The sequence below is a fragment of the Anabrus simplex genome, chromosome 2, assembly GCF_040414725.1.
Source record: "Anabrus simplex isolate iqAnaSimp1 chromosome 2, ASM4041472v1, whole genome shotgun sequence".
Lineage (NCBI taxonomy): Eukaryota > Metazoa > Arthropoda > Insecta > Orthoptera > Tettigoniidae > Anabrus > Anabrus simplex.
In genome coordinates this window covers 157054120-157073697 of record NC_090266.1, presented here as the reverse complement: position 1 = coordinate 157073697, position 19578 = coordinate 157054120, and the positions used below count along the sequence as shown (strand labels likewise).

The following is a 19578-nucleotide window of genomic DNA, read 5'->3' as shown; positions in this document are numbered from 1 at the left end:
GACAGAACAGAAGCGTGACTCATCGGAGAACACGACGTTCCGCCATTCCCTCATCCAAGTCGCTCTAGCCCGGCACCATGCCAGGCGTGCACGTCTATGCTGTGGAGTCAATGGTAGTCTTCTGAGCGGACGTCGGGAGTGCAGGCCTCCTTCAACCAATCGACGGGAAATTGTTCTGGTCGATATTGGAACAGCCAGGGTGTCTTGCACATGCTGAAGAATGGCGGTTGACGTGGCGTGCGGGGCTGCCACCGCTTGGCGACGGATGCGCCGATCCTCGCGTGCTGACGTCACTCGGGCTGCGCCTGGACCCCTCGCACGTGCCACATGTCCCTGCGCCAACCATCTTCGCCACAGGCGCTGCACCGTGGACACATCGCTATGGGTATCGGCTGCGATTTGACGAAGCGACCAACCTGCCCTTCTCAGCCCGATCACCATACCCCTCGTAAAGTCGTCTGTCTGCTGGAAATGCCTCCGTTGACGGCGGCCTGGCATTCTTAGCTATACACGTGTCCTGTGGCACACGACAACACGTTCTACAATGACTGTCGGCTGAGAAATCACGGTACGAAGTGGGCCATTCGCCAACGCCGTGTCCCATTTATCGTTCGCTACGTGCGCAGCACAGCGGCGCATTTCACATCATGAGCATACCTCAGTGACGTCAGTCTACCCTGCAATTGGCATAAAGTTCTGACCACTCCTTCTTGGTGTTGCATTTGCTCTGTCAGTCAGTGTATGTAAATAATATATCTAAAGGAGTGGAATCGGAGGTAAGGCTTTTTGCGGATGATGTTATTCTCTATAGAGTGATAAATAAGTTACAAGATTGTGAGCAACTGCAACGTGACCTCGAAAATGTTGTGAGATGGACAGCAGGCAATGGTATGTTGATAAACGTGGTTAAAAGTCAGGTTGTGAGTTTCACAAATAGGAAAAGTCCTTTCAGTTTTAATTACTGCGTTGATGGGGTGAAAGTTCCTTTTGGGGATCATTGTAGGTATCTGGGTGTTAATATACGGAAAGATCTTAATTGGGGTAATCACATAAATGGGACTGTAAATAATGGGTACAGATCTCTGCACATGGTTATGAGGGTGTTTAGGGGTTGTAGTAAGGATGTAAAGGAGAGGGCATATAAGTCTCTGGTAAGACCCCAACTAGAGTATGGTTCCAGTGTATGGGACCCTCACCAGGATTACTTGAGTGAAGAACTGGAAAAAATTCAAAGAAAAGCAGCTCGATTTGTTCTGGGTGATTTCCGACAAAAGATTAGCGTTACAAAAATGTTACAAAGTTTGGGTTGGGAAGAATTGAGAGAAAGAAGAAGAGCTGCTCGACTAAGTGGTATGTTCCGAGCTGTCAGCGGAGAGATGGCGTGGAATGACATTAGTAGACGAATAAGTTTGAGTGGCGTTTACAAAAGTAGGAAAGATCACAATATGAAGATAAAGTTGGAATTCAAGAGGACAAACTGGGGCAAATATTCATTTATAGGAAGGGGAGTTAGGGATTGGAATAACTTACCAAGGGAGACGTTCAATAAATTTCCAATTTCTTTGAAATCGTTTAGGAAAAGACTAGGAAAGCAACAGATAGGGAATCTGCCACTTGGGCGACTGTCCTAAATGCAGATCAGTATTCATTGATTGATTGAAGTTAGGACAGTAAATACATTCTAAAAAATATGTTGAAGTTAACCACATTAATATTTCCCCCACTTAAATTACGGTTTATTGCGCATTTCTCTTCTTTTTGGAGAATACATCCCACTGCTAGTCCAGGAACCACAACTGATGTTTGGCTTTCCTCCATGTTAAAACAAAATGTTATAAAACCTTGCCAAATCTTTTCAAATCTTGTGAAACCTTCAGCAATGTTGAACAATCTTTGTGAAGATTTGACAACTTTTCTTGCGAAGTATTGAACTGAAAGGAAAATTTGATGGTGTACGACAGGCATTAGGAAGGAGAAGAAGAAGAAACATCACCCGACAGAAACGGGATCGAGCCCACCAACTTGGGCTCGGTGCCGAGCAACTCAGACCAGAGCTCAAATGACTGACATTCTTTGCGCATCCTCACAAGGACGCTCTTGAACCACACTGTCATTCTTTCATGATGTTATATGCCGAAATTTAATATTATTTTATATTTGTTTTAGTACGAGTGGACTGCACTCAAGCCGATATGCTCATCACATTCCACTTCGGGGCTCCGTTTGAAGGCCGAGTCTATGCTACCGGTAATCCTCAGGCCTGTTTTGAGATGGGAAGTGGCCAGGCGCAGATTGTTCTAAGAATTCCCATGGGAACACAGTGCGGCACTGTTCAACAGGTATGTATGGAACACAAACAACAACTTTTCCCTATAAACATAGTAACAACATATGATTCCATTATTGGTTTTTTTTTTCTTTTTTTTTTTGTGAAAATAACATGGAGCAGCTCTGACCCACGTTTCGCATCTTGCATGAACTGCTGCTTGAGGTAGTAAACGAGGTAGTTGAAGGCCTCGATTCTGAAGAAACTGCTCTATTAAAGAAAGTATAAGAAGTCTTCAGCAAAGATGATGGCCGTGAGCAACTTACATTCATTCGTTCCAGTTTGATGTGCATACCCTTAAGCTATCAAGAAATTGCAAAACAAATCTTCCCGTTCATGTTAGTACTGAAATTGTTGAAGAATTTGAAGGATCCCTAATGAACCTAACAAATCAAGTTTTCTCGGAAAAATGCAAAGCGTAGTGCTAAAAAAACTCTGGTCTTCGTAAACTTAAAACATTTCTGGTGTTCTCCAAGGGAAAGAAAAAATTGACGGTGCATCGATACTGGAAGTCACTGATTTCGTTTAGTTGGAGTGTGCCCCAGTTTTGGCATATGATGCAGAGAGGATGTTTTCTGAGTACAAAACTATTTGCAGTGAAAATAGGTGTAAGTTTGTGTTTCAGCACCTGTTGCATCACGCTATGATTTAGTGTAATCAAGACTTGTGAATTTTAGAAACTGGAGCATTTTATTGTGGTACGGTATATAATGTTTTTATTTATTTTGGTGACGTTTAAAGCGTAACATTTAATATACATTTATTGCTAATTGATATCAGGTTTATGTTTTCTTAATGTATATTTCAACATTTTAATGCATATTTTGACGCGTTTCGGTTCATTTTTACATGCATATTTCGGCATTTTTAAATGCACAATTATCCGAAGCCCAAAATCAAAAGTAATATACTGGACATTTAAACCAATCTTGAAAATCAAGTGCATTCAGTGACAAAATGGAAGTTGCAAAGTTCAATTTAGACGGAGTTTGCTACATTAGAAGTGCAAAGATATGCAACGCCTATGACGTGTAACAAAGGGCATTTGTTGTGCCAACACGATTACAGCGATAGTGTTATCTTGCATGTGAGGAGCGTTGGCCATTCAGTCGGATGGAATGTCACCGGACGTGGAGTACGCCTCGTTGACCATTAAACAGTATTATCAGCACTTGACACAGTTTGATAAGGCCGCATTCCAGGCCTTCGTTAAGCCGGGTGGTCGTGCGATTGCCAGGCATGCGGGGCATTCAGATGTCACAGTGGCCCGATGTTGGAACTAATGGGTACATGAGGGCAGCGACACGATGGTGAGGTTCTAGTCGACCAAGGGAGACAAGGGTGAGCAAACTCTCCAGATCTGTCCCCGATACAACATGTGTGCAGTCAGCTCGGTTGTCAACTCCGACCCAGAACCGACTTTCAGGGCATGGAGGGTCAGATAAGAGAGCTGAGTGTGCCGACATGAAATGGCGTATGGCTTTTAGTGCCGACCGGGAGCGTCCGAGGACAAGTTCGGCTCGCCAGATGCAGATACTACAGCCCTGATTGGCCCTGGCCTACCAAGCGCCCACTGCTCAGCCTGAAGAGGTAACGCGTGGTCAGCGTGATGAATCCTTTCGACCATTGTTCTTGGCTTTATAGACGGGGGTCCTATCTCAACGTCAGATAGCTCCTCACTTGTTCTCGAGTAGGCTGAGGAGACTTCGAGCTAGCCCTCAGGTCCAGGTAAGAATGTCTGACCTCACCGAGAATCGAACAGGGGCCCCCCGGGCAAGAGGAAGGCTCGATGACCTAGATTCAAGGCCGTGTCTGGACGCCTGACATCAGTCAGACTGTAGATTTACCGTCCCATGAGCAGACTGTAACACAAGAGCAGAGACTGCTGCGTTTAGAGTGCTGCCGTAACCGGGATACACGGAAAATGAAGAATGTCGTCGCATCATGTTCACCGAAGAACTTCAGTTCTGCATTAACACGGATGACTATCGTTTGCGAGTATGGTGGTGTCAAGGGTAGAAGATATTTCCTACAAATGCTGTGTAGAGACACATTGGCATTTGTCCGAGTATCGCGGTGTGGGAAGCCATAGGTCACCTCCACGTCACCTCGGGCCATGGTGTTATCTGCACGCCCCGCATGCCTTGCATTGCACGATACGACCACCTGACCTCACGGACACCTAAAATATGTAGCCTTATCAAACTCCGTCAATTGCTGATAGAGATGGCTGAAAAACAACGTAGCAGTTACTTTGTCATAGTTACCTGCCTGTCACTGTTACAAATGTAACGAGGACAAACAATAACAGGTTACCGAGTAACGACAACAGAATAACGTACTAGTGAAAACAGTAACTGGAAAGGGGGAACTGTCAATTGTAGCAGCTTACAGACAGAATGTGACCAGAGTTCAGATAGTACGCATGTCTTCCAAGTGAGAGCGCTTTCGTAGGAGATTTCTTTAAGTTGCTGCTGTCATATGGTAACTAAAGTGTAAACTGTTATGACGTATTCAACTGCTCAGGAGTAATCGTTGACTCAGACATCGCGCGGGGCTACCTGCATTATAATATTATTATAAGTTTCACCCTTATAATTATTATTGTACCATAAATAAATTAGTATGCTAACTTTCCATATCTTATATACATTGACTGACAGTGACAATGCAACTCCAAGGAGGAGTGGTTCGAAAGGGATGAAAGTTGGGGAAAAAACAGAGACGGCACGGACGAATAATTGATGTTTATTTCAAACCGATATGCAGGTTACACAATGCGCACGGCATCGACTCAGTAGGATGTAGGACCACCGCGAGCGGCGATGCACGCAGAAACACGTCGAGGTACAGAGTCAATAAGAGTGCGGATTGTGTCCTGAGGGATGGTTCTCCATTCTCTGTCAACCATTTGCCACAGTTGGTCGTCCGTACGAGGCTGGGGCAGAGTTTGCAAACGGCGTCCAATGAGATCCCACACGTGTTCGATTGGTGAGAGATCCGGAGAGTACGCTGGCCACGGAAGCATCTGTACACCTCGTAGAGCCTGTTGGGAGATGCGAGCAGTGTGTGGGCGGGCATTATCCTGCTGAAACAGAGTATTGGGCAGCCCCTGAAGGTACGGGAGTGCCACCGGCCGCAGCACATGCTGCACGTAGCGGTGGGCATTTAACGTGCCTTGAATACGCACTAGAGGTGACGTGGAATCATACGCAATAGCGCCCCAAACCATGATGCCGCGTTGTCTAGCGGTAGGGCGCTCCACAGTTACTGCCGGATTTGACCTTTCTCCACGCCGACGCCACACTCGTCTGTGGTGACTATCACTGACAGAACAGAAGCGTGACTCATCGGAGAACACGACGTTCCGCCATTCCCTCATCCAAGTCGCTCTAGCCCGGCACCATGCCAGGCGTGCACGTCTATGCTGTGGAGTCAATGGTAGTCTTCTGAGCGGACGTCGGGAGTGCAGGCCTCCTTCAACCAATCGACGGGAAATTGTTCTGGTCGATATTGGAACAGCCAGGGTGTCTTGCACATGCTGAAGAATGGCGGTTGACGTGGCGTGCGGGGCTGCCACCGCTTGGCGGCGGATGCGCCGATCCTCGCGTGCTGACGTCACTCGGGCTGCGCCTGGACCCCTCGCACGTGCCACATGTCCCTGCGCCAACCATCTTCGCCACAGGCGCTGCACCGTGGACATATCCCTATGGGTATCGGCTGCGATTTGACGAAGCGACCAACCTGCCCTTCTCAGCCCGATCACCATACCCCTCGTAAAGTCGTCTGTCTGCTGGAAATGCCTCCGTTGACGGCGGCCTGGCATTCTTAGCTATACACGTGTCCTGTGGCACACGACAACACGTTCTACAATGACTGTCGGCTGAGAAATCACGGTACGAAGTGGGCCATTCGCCAACGCCGTGTCCCATTTATCGTTCGCTACGTGCGCAGCACAGCGGCGCATTTCACATCATGAGCATACCTCAGTGACGTCAGTCTACCCTGCAATTGGCATAAAGTTCTGACCACTCCTTCTTGGTGTTGCATTTGCTCTGTCAGTCAGTGTATATAAAGCCACAAGGCTAACTGACTGACTGACTCACTCACTCACTCACTGACATTAATGTTTGCCTACTTCCAGGTGAGCTAGGAACTTGAAATTCGGCAGTCTGATAGCTTTTAGGCTGCAACCCAAGGAAAAATTCCAAATAGTTGAAATTTTTCATATTTAGCCCCCCTTCCGCCCAATCAAATTATCGAATTGAAATTTCGTGTTAGACCCTTGCAGATGAGCTAGGAACTTGAAATTCGGCAATCTGATAGATATGAGGCTGTAACCCATGGAAAAATTCCAAAAAGTTCACATTGTTCGCATTTAGCCTCCACCGAATCAAAATATCGGACTCAAATTTCGGGTTAGACCCTTCAGTTCCAGATGAGCTAGAAACTTGGAATTCGGCATTCTGATAACTATTATTCTATAACCCAAAGAAAAATTTCAAAAAGTTCAAATTTTTCATATTTAGCCCCCCACCGAGTCAAAATGTCGGACGCAAATTTCGGGTTACACCCTTCCAGATGAGCTAGGAATTTGAAATTCGGAAAGCTGATAGCTATTAGGCTGGAACCCAAGGAAAATTTCCAAAAAGTTGAAATTTTTCATATCTAGCCCCCCTTCCGACCAACCAAATATCGGACTGAAATTTCGTGTTAGACCCTTCCAGATGAGCCAGGAACTTGAAATTCTACAATCTGATTGCTATTAGGCTGTAACTCAAGGGAAAATTACTTAAAGTTCAAATTCATATTGAGCCCCCCACAACGAAGCTAAATATCGGACTCAAATTTCGGGTTAGACCCTTCCAGATGAGCCAGGAACTTGAAATTCTACAATCTGATTGCTATTAGGCTGTAACCCAAGGGAAAATTCCTTAAAGTTCAAATTCATATTGAGCCCCCCACAACGAATCTAAATATCGGACTCAAATTTCGGGTTAGACCCTTCCAGATGAGCTAGGAACTTGAAATTCGGAAATCTGATAGCTATTAGGCTGCAACCCGAGGAAAATTTCCAAAAAGTTGAAATGTTTCATATTAATCCCCCCTTCCAACCCATCAAATATCGGACTGAAATTTCGTGTTAGACCCTTCCAGATGAGGTAGAAACTTGAAATTCGGCAATCTGATAGCTATTAGGCTGTAACCCAAGGGAAAATTCTTTAAGGATCAAATTATTCATATTTAGCCCCCACCGAATGAAAATATCGGACTCAAATTTCCGTTTAGACCGTTCCAGATGAGCTAGGAACTTGAAATTCGGAAATCTGATAGCTATTAGGCTACAACCCCAGGAAAATTTCCAAAAAGTTGATATTTTTCATATTTTGCCCCCCTTCCGACCCATCAAATATCGGACTGAAATTTCTTGTTAGACCCTTCCAGATGAGGTAGGAACTTGAAATTCGGCAATATGATAGCTATTATTCTATATCTCAAGGAAAAATTCCAAAAAGTTAAAATTTTTCATATTTAGCCCCCACCGAATCAAAATATCATATAATAATAATGTTATTTGTTTTACGTCCCACTAATTACTCTTTTACGGTATTCGGAGACGCCGAGGTGCCGGAATTTAGTCCCGCAGAAGTTCTTTTACGTGCCAGTAACCCTACCGACACGAGGCTGACGTATTTGAGCACCTTTAAATACCACCGGACTGAGCCAAGTTCGAACCTGCCAAGTTGAGGCCAGAAGGCCAGCGCCTTAACCGTCTGAGCCACTCAGCCCAGCAATCAGAATATTGGACTCAAATTCCGTGTTACACCCTTCTGCCAAATCAAATTATCGGACTCAAGTTTCGTGTTAGAACGTTCCAGCCGGCAATCTGATACCTGTTAGCCTGTAACCCATGGAAAAAATCCGAAAAGTTCAAATTTTTCATATATAGCACCCCCCCGCTCAATCAAATTATCGGACTCAAATTTCGTGCTAGACCATTCCAGCCGGCAATCTGATACCTATGAAGCTGTAATCCAAGGAATAATTCCAAAAAGTTCAAAGTTTTCATATAGCCCCCGCTCGAATCAAAAATATCGGACTCAAATTTCGGGTTAAACCCTTCCAGACGAGCTAGGAACTTGAAATTCGGCAATCTGATAGCTATTAGGCTGCAGCCGAAGGAAAAATTCCAAAAGTTCAAATTGTTCATGTTTACCACCCCCCCCCCCCAACGAATTACTCAAATTTCGGGTTCGACCCTTCCAGATGAGCTAGGAACTTGAAATTTGGCAATTTTATGGCTATTAGCCTGCAACCTACGGAAGAATTTAAAAAATTCAGATTTTAATTTTTGCCCCCCTCCCTCCCAAACAAAATGGCGGACGCCATGATGTAGTGCCTTACAAAATTGATAATTGGCAATGCTCTAGATCCAAGCCTGTAACCGACGAAGAAATTGCAACAAGTTCAAATTTTGAATATCTAACCCACTGACAAATCGAAATATGAAGCCAAATTTAATGACGTTGCAGACTTTCGTTTCGAGCAATCTTGTGTGTGAAGGGCAATTGCTGTCAATAAAGGGATTGAACTTTCTTGGCCTATGACGTTTTATCGTATCTCGATCCCTTCTACCCTAGATTGAGCTTCATTTCTCCGGTTTTGGTCAATTTTGTTAAATTTCCATATATTATTTTACTGATTAACACACTCATAAGACTGATATATGCACTAACTTCTGCACGCTCCCTGGCACGACCATTGGCCATATGTAGACCGACTTTCATTATTCTACTGCCTTGAATGCATGGGAAACTGAAGGAATATGTAGAAACACTAACCTATTTTAAGCATAATGTATGTTACTTAATCAATTTATGGTGAAGACGGTGGAGATACGGCAAAACCTCAAATAACCAAAATTGTAAGTCCTTGCATTGTCGTCCAACGTGCCAAGTTTCAAAGCTATAGCTGTCTGCTAAGTTGGCAAAATCATTTTTCAACTTATTTAAAGCGGACGAAATTCGACATGAATCGAAACGTTCACCTCTTTCTTTGGTATACCTAGGCAAGATACCAGAAAATGCCTAAGACAGTAATGTAGACGACTAAAGGGGTCGTCTGATGGCGCAATCCGTACTTTGATAGGACGTACCGTTTTGCCGCAATAAATTTCCAAATGAAAGTCTGCACTATTTAGCGTGCACATTGCCTGGCTCTATATTATATATATATAAAACCGTTTGGCTCACTGGCTGACATAAATGTTTACCCACTTCGGCGTGAGCTAGAAACTTGAAATTTTGGCAATATGATAGCTATTAGGCTGAATTGTGGAAAAGCTCCAAATGTTGATTTTTTGTTATTTTTACTTCCCTTCCCTTAAAATAAATTGTAGACGATATGTTGCAGTGCGCCAGAAAATTAAAATTTGTCGCAGTTACAACTTTGGCCTGCAACCAACGGAGAAACTCGAAAGATCTGCATTGTTTAACGTTTTTATCTCCAGAAAATATTGAAATCTGGAAGTAATTTTCATTATGGTGCTAACTAACGTTTCGAGGATTTTGGTGTCTAAACTGTAAGTCGTACTGCCAAAGGGACAAGACGTTCGGATCCCATCATCAAGAGATCTACAACTTCTGTCCCGGGAACTTTAGTCGTATCTTGATCCCTTATGCCTTAGATAGAGCTGCATTTTTCAGATTTAACGTCAATTTTTTACATTTTCCGTAATTGATTTTACTGTTTTACACACTTATAAGACCGATAGAATCGTGTAATTTGGCCAGTTCATTGCAACGTTCGTGGGTCACATGTGAGCAAAATGCATGATTCTAGCACCAAAAATGGAGAATCGAAAGTAATACGTAAACACTGTACGCCTAAACCAAGGTTCTCAACCAATCCACGGTGAACTCGATGCAGATACGAAAAAACATCAAATAATGGAAATATAGAGCGTTTCAGCCACGATAAACCTACCAAGTTTCAATATTATAGCTCCCGTTTAGTTAGGAAAGTAATTTCTTATCTTGTGAGAATCGTACGTAATTATCAGCACGTCGAAACGTTTTACGCTATCTTTTCTATAAATCGTGAATGTACATTACGAGAAAATATCAGAGGACCAAATATGTACGCGAATATATGGGCCGTCTGGTGGCGCAATCCGTTTTTCGTAACGAAGTATTGGTTCGTCACAGTAATTTTCAATGTGACCACTTATAATGTAGAGGAATTGAGGGTTTGGGGGCGGAGCCCCCAACGAGCGAAAGCAAGTTTATATTATAAAACGAATGTAGATAAAATGCATTTTATAATGATGATGATGATGATGATGCTTGCTGTTTAAAGGGGCCTAACATCGAGGTCATCGGCCCCTAATGGTACGAAATGAGACGAAATGGAATGACAAATTAAAAGTCCAAAATTCTCCACTGACCAGAATTCAAAACGTGAAGGCGAAGAATGAATGGATGGAGATGAATTTAAAACAATCAGTGGATGCGACCCGCAATGCCTTACGTTCACAGAAACTGACAAAAACAATAGGATTACTGACCAAGGGACTACTGCTATAGCATAACACTGAATCAATGATGCTTGCAGTCTAAAGGGGGTCCAAAATCCAAGTTATCGGTCCCTCATAACGGTACTTATCACTAGGAATGTAGAACCATGGTATTTGTCATGCTGCGGTACTAATCAAATGTAGCAAAGACTCGCGGTATTCCACACATTATGGTACTACTCACAGGTTATGAAATTCGACATATAATACAGACCTATGGTTTTTCTCACATTGCGGCGACGCAACCCTATGGTGTTCAGCACATAACAGTACTAACCACAGGGACCTTCCGCTATCCCGTGGTGTTCTTCATATAGAATAGTGGGTACTAATCATAGGCAAGGCAGAACCATGGTAGCTATCATCCCATGGTCCTGCTCATATGGTGGTACTAATCACAGGTACTGCAAAAGCCGACCGCACGGTGCTCCTGTGTGCTGCTAATCACAAACTTATTTGGTACCTAATATAGTGGTACTACGCGCAAGTAAAAGCGACCCATGATGTTCTCCGCGTGGTGGTACTAAACATAAGTAGTTTCATGGTTCCAAAACAATCATCCCTTGGTCACCCCTTTTAGTCGCCTCTTACGACAGGCAGGGGATACCGTGGGTGTATTCTTCGTCTGCGTCCCCCACCCACAGGGGATTGTGTGTTTGGTCCGCGAGAGGTATTTTATTTCCCTCAAGTCCGCCGGCAAGCCGGTTAGGACCCCCCTATCCGCCACCTGGGACGCGCCACGTGGGAGTATCACCTCTCCCCCCTTCTACGCCAGCGTAGTAGGTTCGTGGCATTTTATAATGATATTTCACTTTGACACAACTTGTCATGTGCCCTCAATTCCTTTCAAAGTTAATATTAGATATAATTTATGTTACGATAAAATGTATGACAGTATACACTGATGTAAATAAATACTGCTACCGCTTCCTGAACATTGTTGTTGTTAAATGTACACAGCAGAAACTTGTTGAAAATGGGTAAACGTGTGAAGACCAGTTCCTTATGATAACGTCTCTTTACCCACTGTAGTTTTTATTAATTCGTTTCACACAATTCATTAAAAAAATGAAATGTCGTATGGCTTTTAGTGCTGGGATATCCCAGGAAGGGTTCGGCTCGCCAGGTGCAGGTCTTTCTATTTGACTCCCGTAGGCGACCTGCGCGTCGTGATGAGGATGAAATGATGATGAAGACAAAACATACACCCAGCCCCCGTGCCACTGGAATTAACCAATTAAGGTTAAAATCCCCGACACCGGCCGGGAATAGAACCCGGGACCCTCTGTACCGAAGGCCAGTACGCTGACCGTTCAGCCAACGAGTCGGACACACAATTCATTATAACAAGATAACATAACATTACTTCATTTTACTTAATCGATCCTCTTGTACCGGTGTGTGTCGAGCTTTCGCAGACAGGTCATCATGTTTTCTTGTCTTCCATCTTTGATCGCGGCATTGTCAAACTGACTCCTCTAGATTTCAGGTAAAGACGCTTCCTCACTTCATCCGTTGTCTGCCTCTCGTTAACTTTATAGCAAATAGGAATGCGTGTTTTGCTGCACCGACTTTCAACAGTGTAGTGATGCGTGCGCGCATATTCGAGTGAATGAATGGAACTTCGCAATACAGCTGTGAGGAGACAAGCTTGAAGCCGTGACCAGACTGTGACCAATAAAAGGTGAGTAACGCTCGACGTTGTTTTTAACTGTTACTTTTCACAGTTACTTTATTGTAGCAGTGACAGATGTAGCAGTTACACAAAAATATTCCGTTTGTCACACCTCTAATTGCTAATAATGCAGTCGGCACAGTGGTAACCCGCCTCCGCAGTCTTTCAACAAGAGATCGCTCGTCGACGTACGACATAGTGAGGTAACCAATTCCTATGGTGAGCAAACTCTCCAGATCTGCCCCTGATACGACATGTGTGGAGTCAGCTCTGTTGTCAACTCCTACCCAGAACATGGAGGGTCAGATAAGAGAGCTGAGTGTGCCGACATGCCTGGTGAGAGGATACAACTGCTGTACGACTCCTTTCCGAACCGAATCGGTGGATTTACACAAGAACCACGTTTATCCGGATTAAGTGGGATCGGAACTGATCCGGATTATTGAAAATCCGGATAATCCGGAAAACTACAAAACAAATACAGTACATGTAATATAATATATTAACATAAGTTGTGAACGCCTCTGTGGTGTAGTGGTTAGTGTGATTGGGTGCCACCCCCGGAGGCCCGGGTTCGATTCCCGGCTCTGCCACGAAATTTGAAAATTGGTACGAGGGCTGGAACGGGGTCTACTCAGCCTCGGGAGGTCAACTGAGTAGAGGTGGGTTCGATTCCCACCTCAGCCATCCTGGAAGTGGTTTTCCGTGGTTTCCCACTTCTCCTCCAGGCAAATGCCGGGATGGTACCTAACTTAAGGCCACAGCCGCTTCCTTCCCTCTTCCGTGTCCATACCTTCCAATCATCCCATCCCCCACCAAGGCCCCTGTTCAGTATAGCAGGTGAGGCCGCCTGGGCGAGGTACTGATCATTCTCCCCAGTTGTATCCCCCGATCCGATGTCTGAAGCTCCAGGACACTGCCCTTGAGGCGGTAGAGGTGGGATCCCTCGCTAAGTCCGAGGGAAAAGCCAACCCTGGACAATAAACAGATTAAGAAGAACATAAGTTGTGCAGTCATACCTTATTTCAATTTACAAAAAATATAAGAACACTTTTCTTACATTTGCGACTCCGTTTTATGCAATAAAATAATGAAATGTCGTATGGCTATCAGTGCCGGGATATCCCAGGACGGGTTCGGCTCGCCAGGTGCAGGTCTTTCTATTTGACACCCGTAGGTGACCTGCGCGTCTTGATGAGGATGAAATGATGATGAAGACAACACATAGGCCTACACCCAGGCCCCGTGCCATTGGAAGTAACCAATTAAGGTTAAAATCCACGACCAGGCCGGGAATCGAACCCGGGACCCTCTGAACCGAAGGCCAGTGCGCTGACCGTTCAGCCAACGAGTCGGACAATAAAATAATGTGTGAGCTTTCCATGTTTTACATTTGTATAGCGTTTGCGCTCAGCACGATCACGAAGACGTTTACTAACATCAGTTCTGCCGGTGTGGTTTCAGTCTGGGATTATAAATAGGCCATCAGTTTGTCCAGCTGCATTGTTGCATCTCCATGAATCATTGTTTCTTCTGGTGGAGCACCGGTTTCATTTTCGAACTCACCATCATTCTCGCCATTACCTGTCATTATACTGTAGCCTGAACTACAGTCATTTTTCAACCAGTCATTTACGTCGAGCATCTGGGAATGCGTGCAAATGTGTCAAGGAACTCTAAAGAGTCCACGGTTTTCCATTCTCAATTCCAGGCGAATGCCGGGACGGTACCTTTGATAGAACGCGGCCGACTTACTTCCAATTCCTGTTCTTAACGATCCTTGGCAGAAAAGACATTCAAGAAGAATCGACCCCATAAAACAAATACTGTACAAGCAAAAATACATTTTATTATTTTCGATCCGGATAAACTGGAGATCCGGATTGATGAGTGCCGGATAAACGAGGTTCTTGTGTATTCAGATCCGATGGGGGTGCTACTTCCAATTGCTACGAAACCAGCAGTATACCCGTACTGCCAGCTCCGTTGTCCATTTGATATGATAATTTAATCATTGCAATACAGTCACAGACCTTCCAACATGTGCAGTTTACTTTCATTATCCCCACTCCTTCTCGTCACTTTTTGTCAGTGAGTGCATACATATACATTCATAGAAAAGACAATAAATAATACTTCGTAATTTGGATAAGACGATGAAATTGTTTCCCTTCTGAGACATTGACGTAAATCGCGTAACAATAAATGAAGTAAAGAAATAAAGAGTTAAAGGGTGAAGTTATTCACGACACCATGAATAGCTGAGCAGCAATTTTGCAAGCAGGTACAAAGATGAATTTCATTGTAAAGAAAAATCATAAAGAGCACTGATGGACCGTAAAAACTGTTGATGTTACCAGAGGTAAACTCACTTTGTTGAACTATCTGCTCTTCTTTAAGAGTGTGTTCCAGCTATCCATAATCTGTCCACATTCTCTGATATCGCTACTCGTGTATAGCGTGGTTACCTGGAAGAACAGGCACATACACTTCCACAGTACGAAGACCACGATTAATTATTGAACATGCTGATTGTGGTTGCCACTTCAGATGAAAGAAGGAGTTACAAACAACTACAGATAATTAAAAGAAATGACATTTTGCTTGTTGGCGTATCATTCACTAACTGGCACCTGAGGTGAAGAATAGAAAGAATGTTTCTCTGTTTTACTATGGTTTATTTGACAGAACTACCTATGCCTGTTGCTCACGGTAAAATTTTCTGTCAAATTTATTGTACAATAATTTAATTTTATTAAATTTCTGTTGCTCACGGTCAAATTCAAAGTTTATAAAACATCTTATAAAACTTTTCGGAAAATAGGACATGTTCTATTTCATAAAATTAATTTTATGAAACGAACCAATCAGCGAAGCTGACATCACGATGATACTGGCGCTACGTAGTGAGAAGATTGTGAAGCTCGATTGTAAACAAACACTTCTTTCTAAAATGGCAGGATCCGGGTGGACTAAGGAAGCTGTTAGCATTTTACTGGACGAATATCAGAAATATCCTTGTTTGTACGAAGCTAACATGTCACTTTACCACAACAGAAATGCAAGAAGAGGGACAGAAAACACAATCGCCGAATTCTTATATGAATGCTGGTCTTCTAACCTCAACTAATTTTCGACCAAGGACAGCAATCCTCTACCTTCTTCTCTGCTTTTGATCCAACCTGAGTCCAGCATTTCCTGGCATTTCTTTTCTTCCTTTTTACCACTGTACAACATATAATTGCAGCTAAAGCAGCAAATTTTGCTTTGTTTGTTGGAGCAATACTCTCAAACACACTGTAAGTTGAACAGCTGATTCTTGGTTTTATCGATAGATGGCAGCACATGCACATCCTAGTTCAGGAGTGAGTTCATAGATGGCCATCCTGATGCTTCAACGGATTTTATAAAATAACTAGCAAGATACCCGTGCTTCGCTACGGTATTATACTGAAATTTATTATTGAATGCTTATTGTTTTAGATATATAATCCGCCGAAATTCGCGATCTGACTCGTTTTCTGCGAGAATCCACCAAAATTCCCGATCTGTCTCGTTTTCTATTAGATTACGGCACGTTTCCTCCCATTTTTCAATCTTCTTTTCCAGCAATCGATTTCGTACTTCCCGGGCTAGACTCAGGTATTCCTCCTGGTCAGCTGGGTCCGTAAATCTATGCCATCTTTTCCTATAATCATTTTTAATATAGATAAAATCCTTCAGGAGATCCGGCGTGGTGTCATATTGGGTGCCTTGGCGGCACTGAACCCGCGGCCGGACTGCATTCTTAGTCATTACCCGTCCAGGAGCCGTTTCCAGCGCGGTCCGCACATTTGACGACGGTCCGGAACATTATTATTATTATTATTATTATTATTATTATTACTATTATGTGTTGCTGGAGTGGCTGATGACAGGGAAAACCGGAGTATCCGGAGAAAAACCTGTCCCGCCTCCGTTTTGTCCAGCACGAATGTCACATGGAGTGACCGGGATTTGAACCACGGAACCTAGCAGTGAGAGGCCGGCGCGCTGCCGCCTGAGCAACGGAGGATCCTGATAAGTACATTAAGAACAGTAAAATCAATTGGTCTCACCTCCTTCTACACCCCACCGTCGTTACGTTTATTCACCGCCACCCCCCCCCCCCTCCAAAAAAATAAAAGAAGGCTTGTTTCTTTATGTTTAAAGAAGATTTCAAACACCAATGTTCACGTCTATTACCTTCAGTTTTGAGAAATAAGTATCCCCATCAAAATAATTTACTTTTTTCACTTCATTTCACACTACTCCCCCCCCCCCCCAAGTGAATTTTCCCGCAAAAATACTTGTTTCTTTAATAGTAAAGGATCTTCTAAATACCAATTATCACGACTCTAACTTCTTCACTTTTTGATTTATGTGTCCTCATGAAAGGAATTCAACTCCTTTACACTCCAGCCCTCCAAGATGGTTCCCCCCCCCCCCCCAAAAAAACGCGTTTTTCTTTGTTTTTAAAGGAGATCCAAATACGAATTTTCACGTCTGTAGCAACTTTAGTTTTTATTAGATGTATGTATTCTCATACAATTAAGTCAATTAATTTAACAATTCTCTCACCCCCATCCCCCCTTCATTGGATTTTCCGAGAATATGTGTTTCTTTACTTTAAAGCAGATTGCAAATATCAAATTTCACGTCTGTAACATCTTCATTTTTGAGATATCAGTAGCCTAATTAAAAGAAACCAACACCATTTTCAGTCACTTTTACCCCCCCCCCCCCAAGTGGTATTTCCGAAAACTAAAAATACACGTTTCTTTATGTTTAATAGAGATAAAAATACCATTTTTCACTTCTCTAACATGTTAAGTATTTTTAGATATACTGTAAAAGTTCTCATTTTAAAATTTCACCCCTTTTGTGTTCCCCTTAAGTGGAGTTTCCAAAAACAAATCACCTATGTTTCTTTACATTTACAGGAGATTCCAAACACCCACTTTTTACGTCTATAACATTTTACGTTGCAAGATATTCAGTAGATATAGTCTTTCAAAAAATTCACCCCAGTTTGTCACTCCTGTTTAACCGCCATTAATTGGATTTTCCAAAAACTAAGAAATACGTGTTTCTTTGTTTTTAAAGTAGATCCCAAATACCAATTTTCAGGTCTGTAATATCCTCAGGTTCTGAAATATAAGTAGCCTCATTAAAGGCATTCAACCCATTATTCACCCTTTTACACACTTCCTATTGGGATTTTCCGCAAACAAAAGAATACGTGTTTCTTTATTTTTAAAGGAGATTCTAAATACCAATTTTTACATCTATAAACTGTAAATGTTTTGAGATACAGATACACATTTTAAAAATCCACCCCCTTTTAACCCCCCCCCCATTAATTGGATTTTCCAAAAACAAAAAATACGCGTTTCTTTATTTTTAAAGGAGATCCCAAACACCAATTTTCAGGCCTGTAATACCTTCAGGTTCTGAAATATAAGTAGACTCATGAAAGGCATTGGACCCCTTTTTCAAACTTTTCCACATTTCCTATTAGGATTTTCCGAAAATAAAATATACGATATACGTGTTTCTTTATTTTTATTTTTAAAGGAGATTCTATATACCAATTTTCACATCTATAACCTTTAATAGTTTTGAGATATCGATACACTCATTTTAAAATATTACCCCCTTTTCACCACCCCCCTTAATTGGATTTTCCAGAAACAAAAAAATACGTGTTTCTTTATTTTTAAAGGAGATCTCAAACACCAATTTTCAGGTCTGTAATATCTTCAGTTCCTGAGATATAAGTAGCCTCATTAAAGGTATTCAACCCCTTTTTCACCCCTTTACACTCCTCCTATTGCGATTTTCCGAAAACAAAAAAAATACGTGTTTCTTTATTTTTAATGAAGATTCTAAATACCAACTTTTACATCTGCAAACTGTAAAAGTTTGGAGATATAGATTCACTCATTTTAAAAATTCCCCCTCTTTTAACCCTCCCATTAATTGGATTTTCCAAGAACAAAAAAATACGTGTTTCTTTATTTTTAAAAGAGATCAAAAGTACCAATTTTCAGGTCTGTAATACCTTCAGTTTCTGAGATATAAGTACCGGTATCCTGATTAAAGGCATTCAACCCATTTTTCCCCCATTTTCACCCTTTTTCACCATTCCTATTGGGATTTTCTGAAAACAAAAAGATACGTGTTTCCTTGTTTTTAAAGAAGATTCTAAATACCAATTTTTACATGTGTAAACTTTTAAAGTTTTGAGATATAGATACACTCATTTTAAAATTTCACCCCCCTTTTCACCCCCTTAGCGAAGGAATATCCAAAAATCCTCTCTTAGCGAGCACCTACGTCTTAATATGAATATATCCCCAAAATTTCATTTCTTTATGTCCAGTAGTTTTGGCTCGGCGATGATGAATCAGTCAGTCAGTCAGTCAGTCAGTCAGGACAAGCTACTTTATATATATACTAGCAAGATACCCGTGCTTCGCTACGGTATTATACTGAAATGTATAATTGAATGTTGTTTTAGATATATAATCAGCCAAAATTCGCGATCTGAATCGTTTTCTGCGAGAATCTGCCAAAATTCGCGATCTGACTCGTTTTCTAATAGATTATGGCAAGTTTCCTCCCATTTTTCAATCTTTATTTCCAGCAATCGATTTCGTACTTCCCAGGCTAGGTCCAGGTATTCCACCCTGTCAGTTGGGTCCCTAAATCTTTGCCATCTTTTCTTATAAGCATTTTTAATATGGAACAAATCCTTCAGGAGATCCGGCGTGGTGTCGTCTTGGGTGCCTTGGCGGTACTGAACCCGCGGCCAGACTGCATTCTTAGTCATTACCCGTCCAGGACCCGTTTCCACCGCGGTCCGCACATTTGACGACGGTCCAGAACATTATTATTATTAGACTATTATTATTATTATTATTATTATTATTATTATTATTATTATTATTATTATTATTATTATTATTATTATTATTATTA

At 42.5% G+C, this 19578-nt stretch overlaps 1 protein-coding gene across 1 annotated transcript in view; it reads left to right on the top strand.

Annotated features, from left to right (window-relative positions):
• LOC136863472 (uncharacterized) overlaps positions 1–19578 on the top strand; it is a 208900-nt gene that overhangs the window by 168218 nt on the left and 21104 nt on the right. The window contains exon 21 of the mRNA XM_068225952.1: positions 2167–2339. Within this exon, the coding sequence (XP_068082053.1) occupies positions 2167–2339 (173 nt within the window). The remainder of the gene's footprint in view (positions 1–2166; positions 2340–19578) is intronic.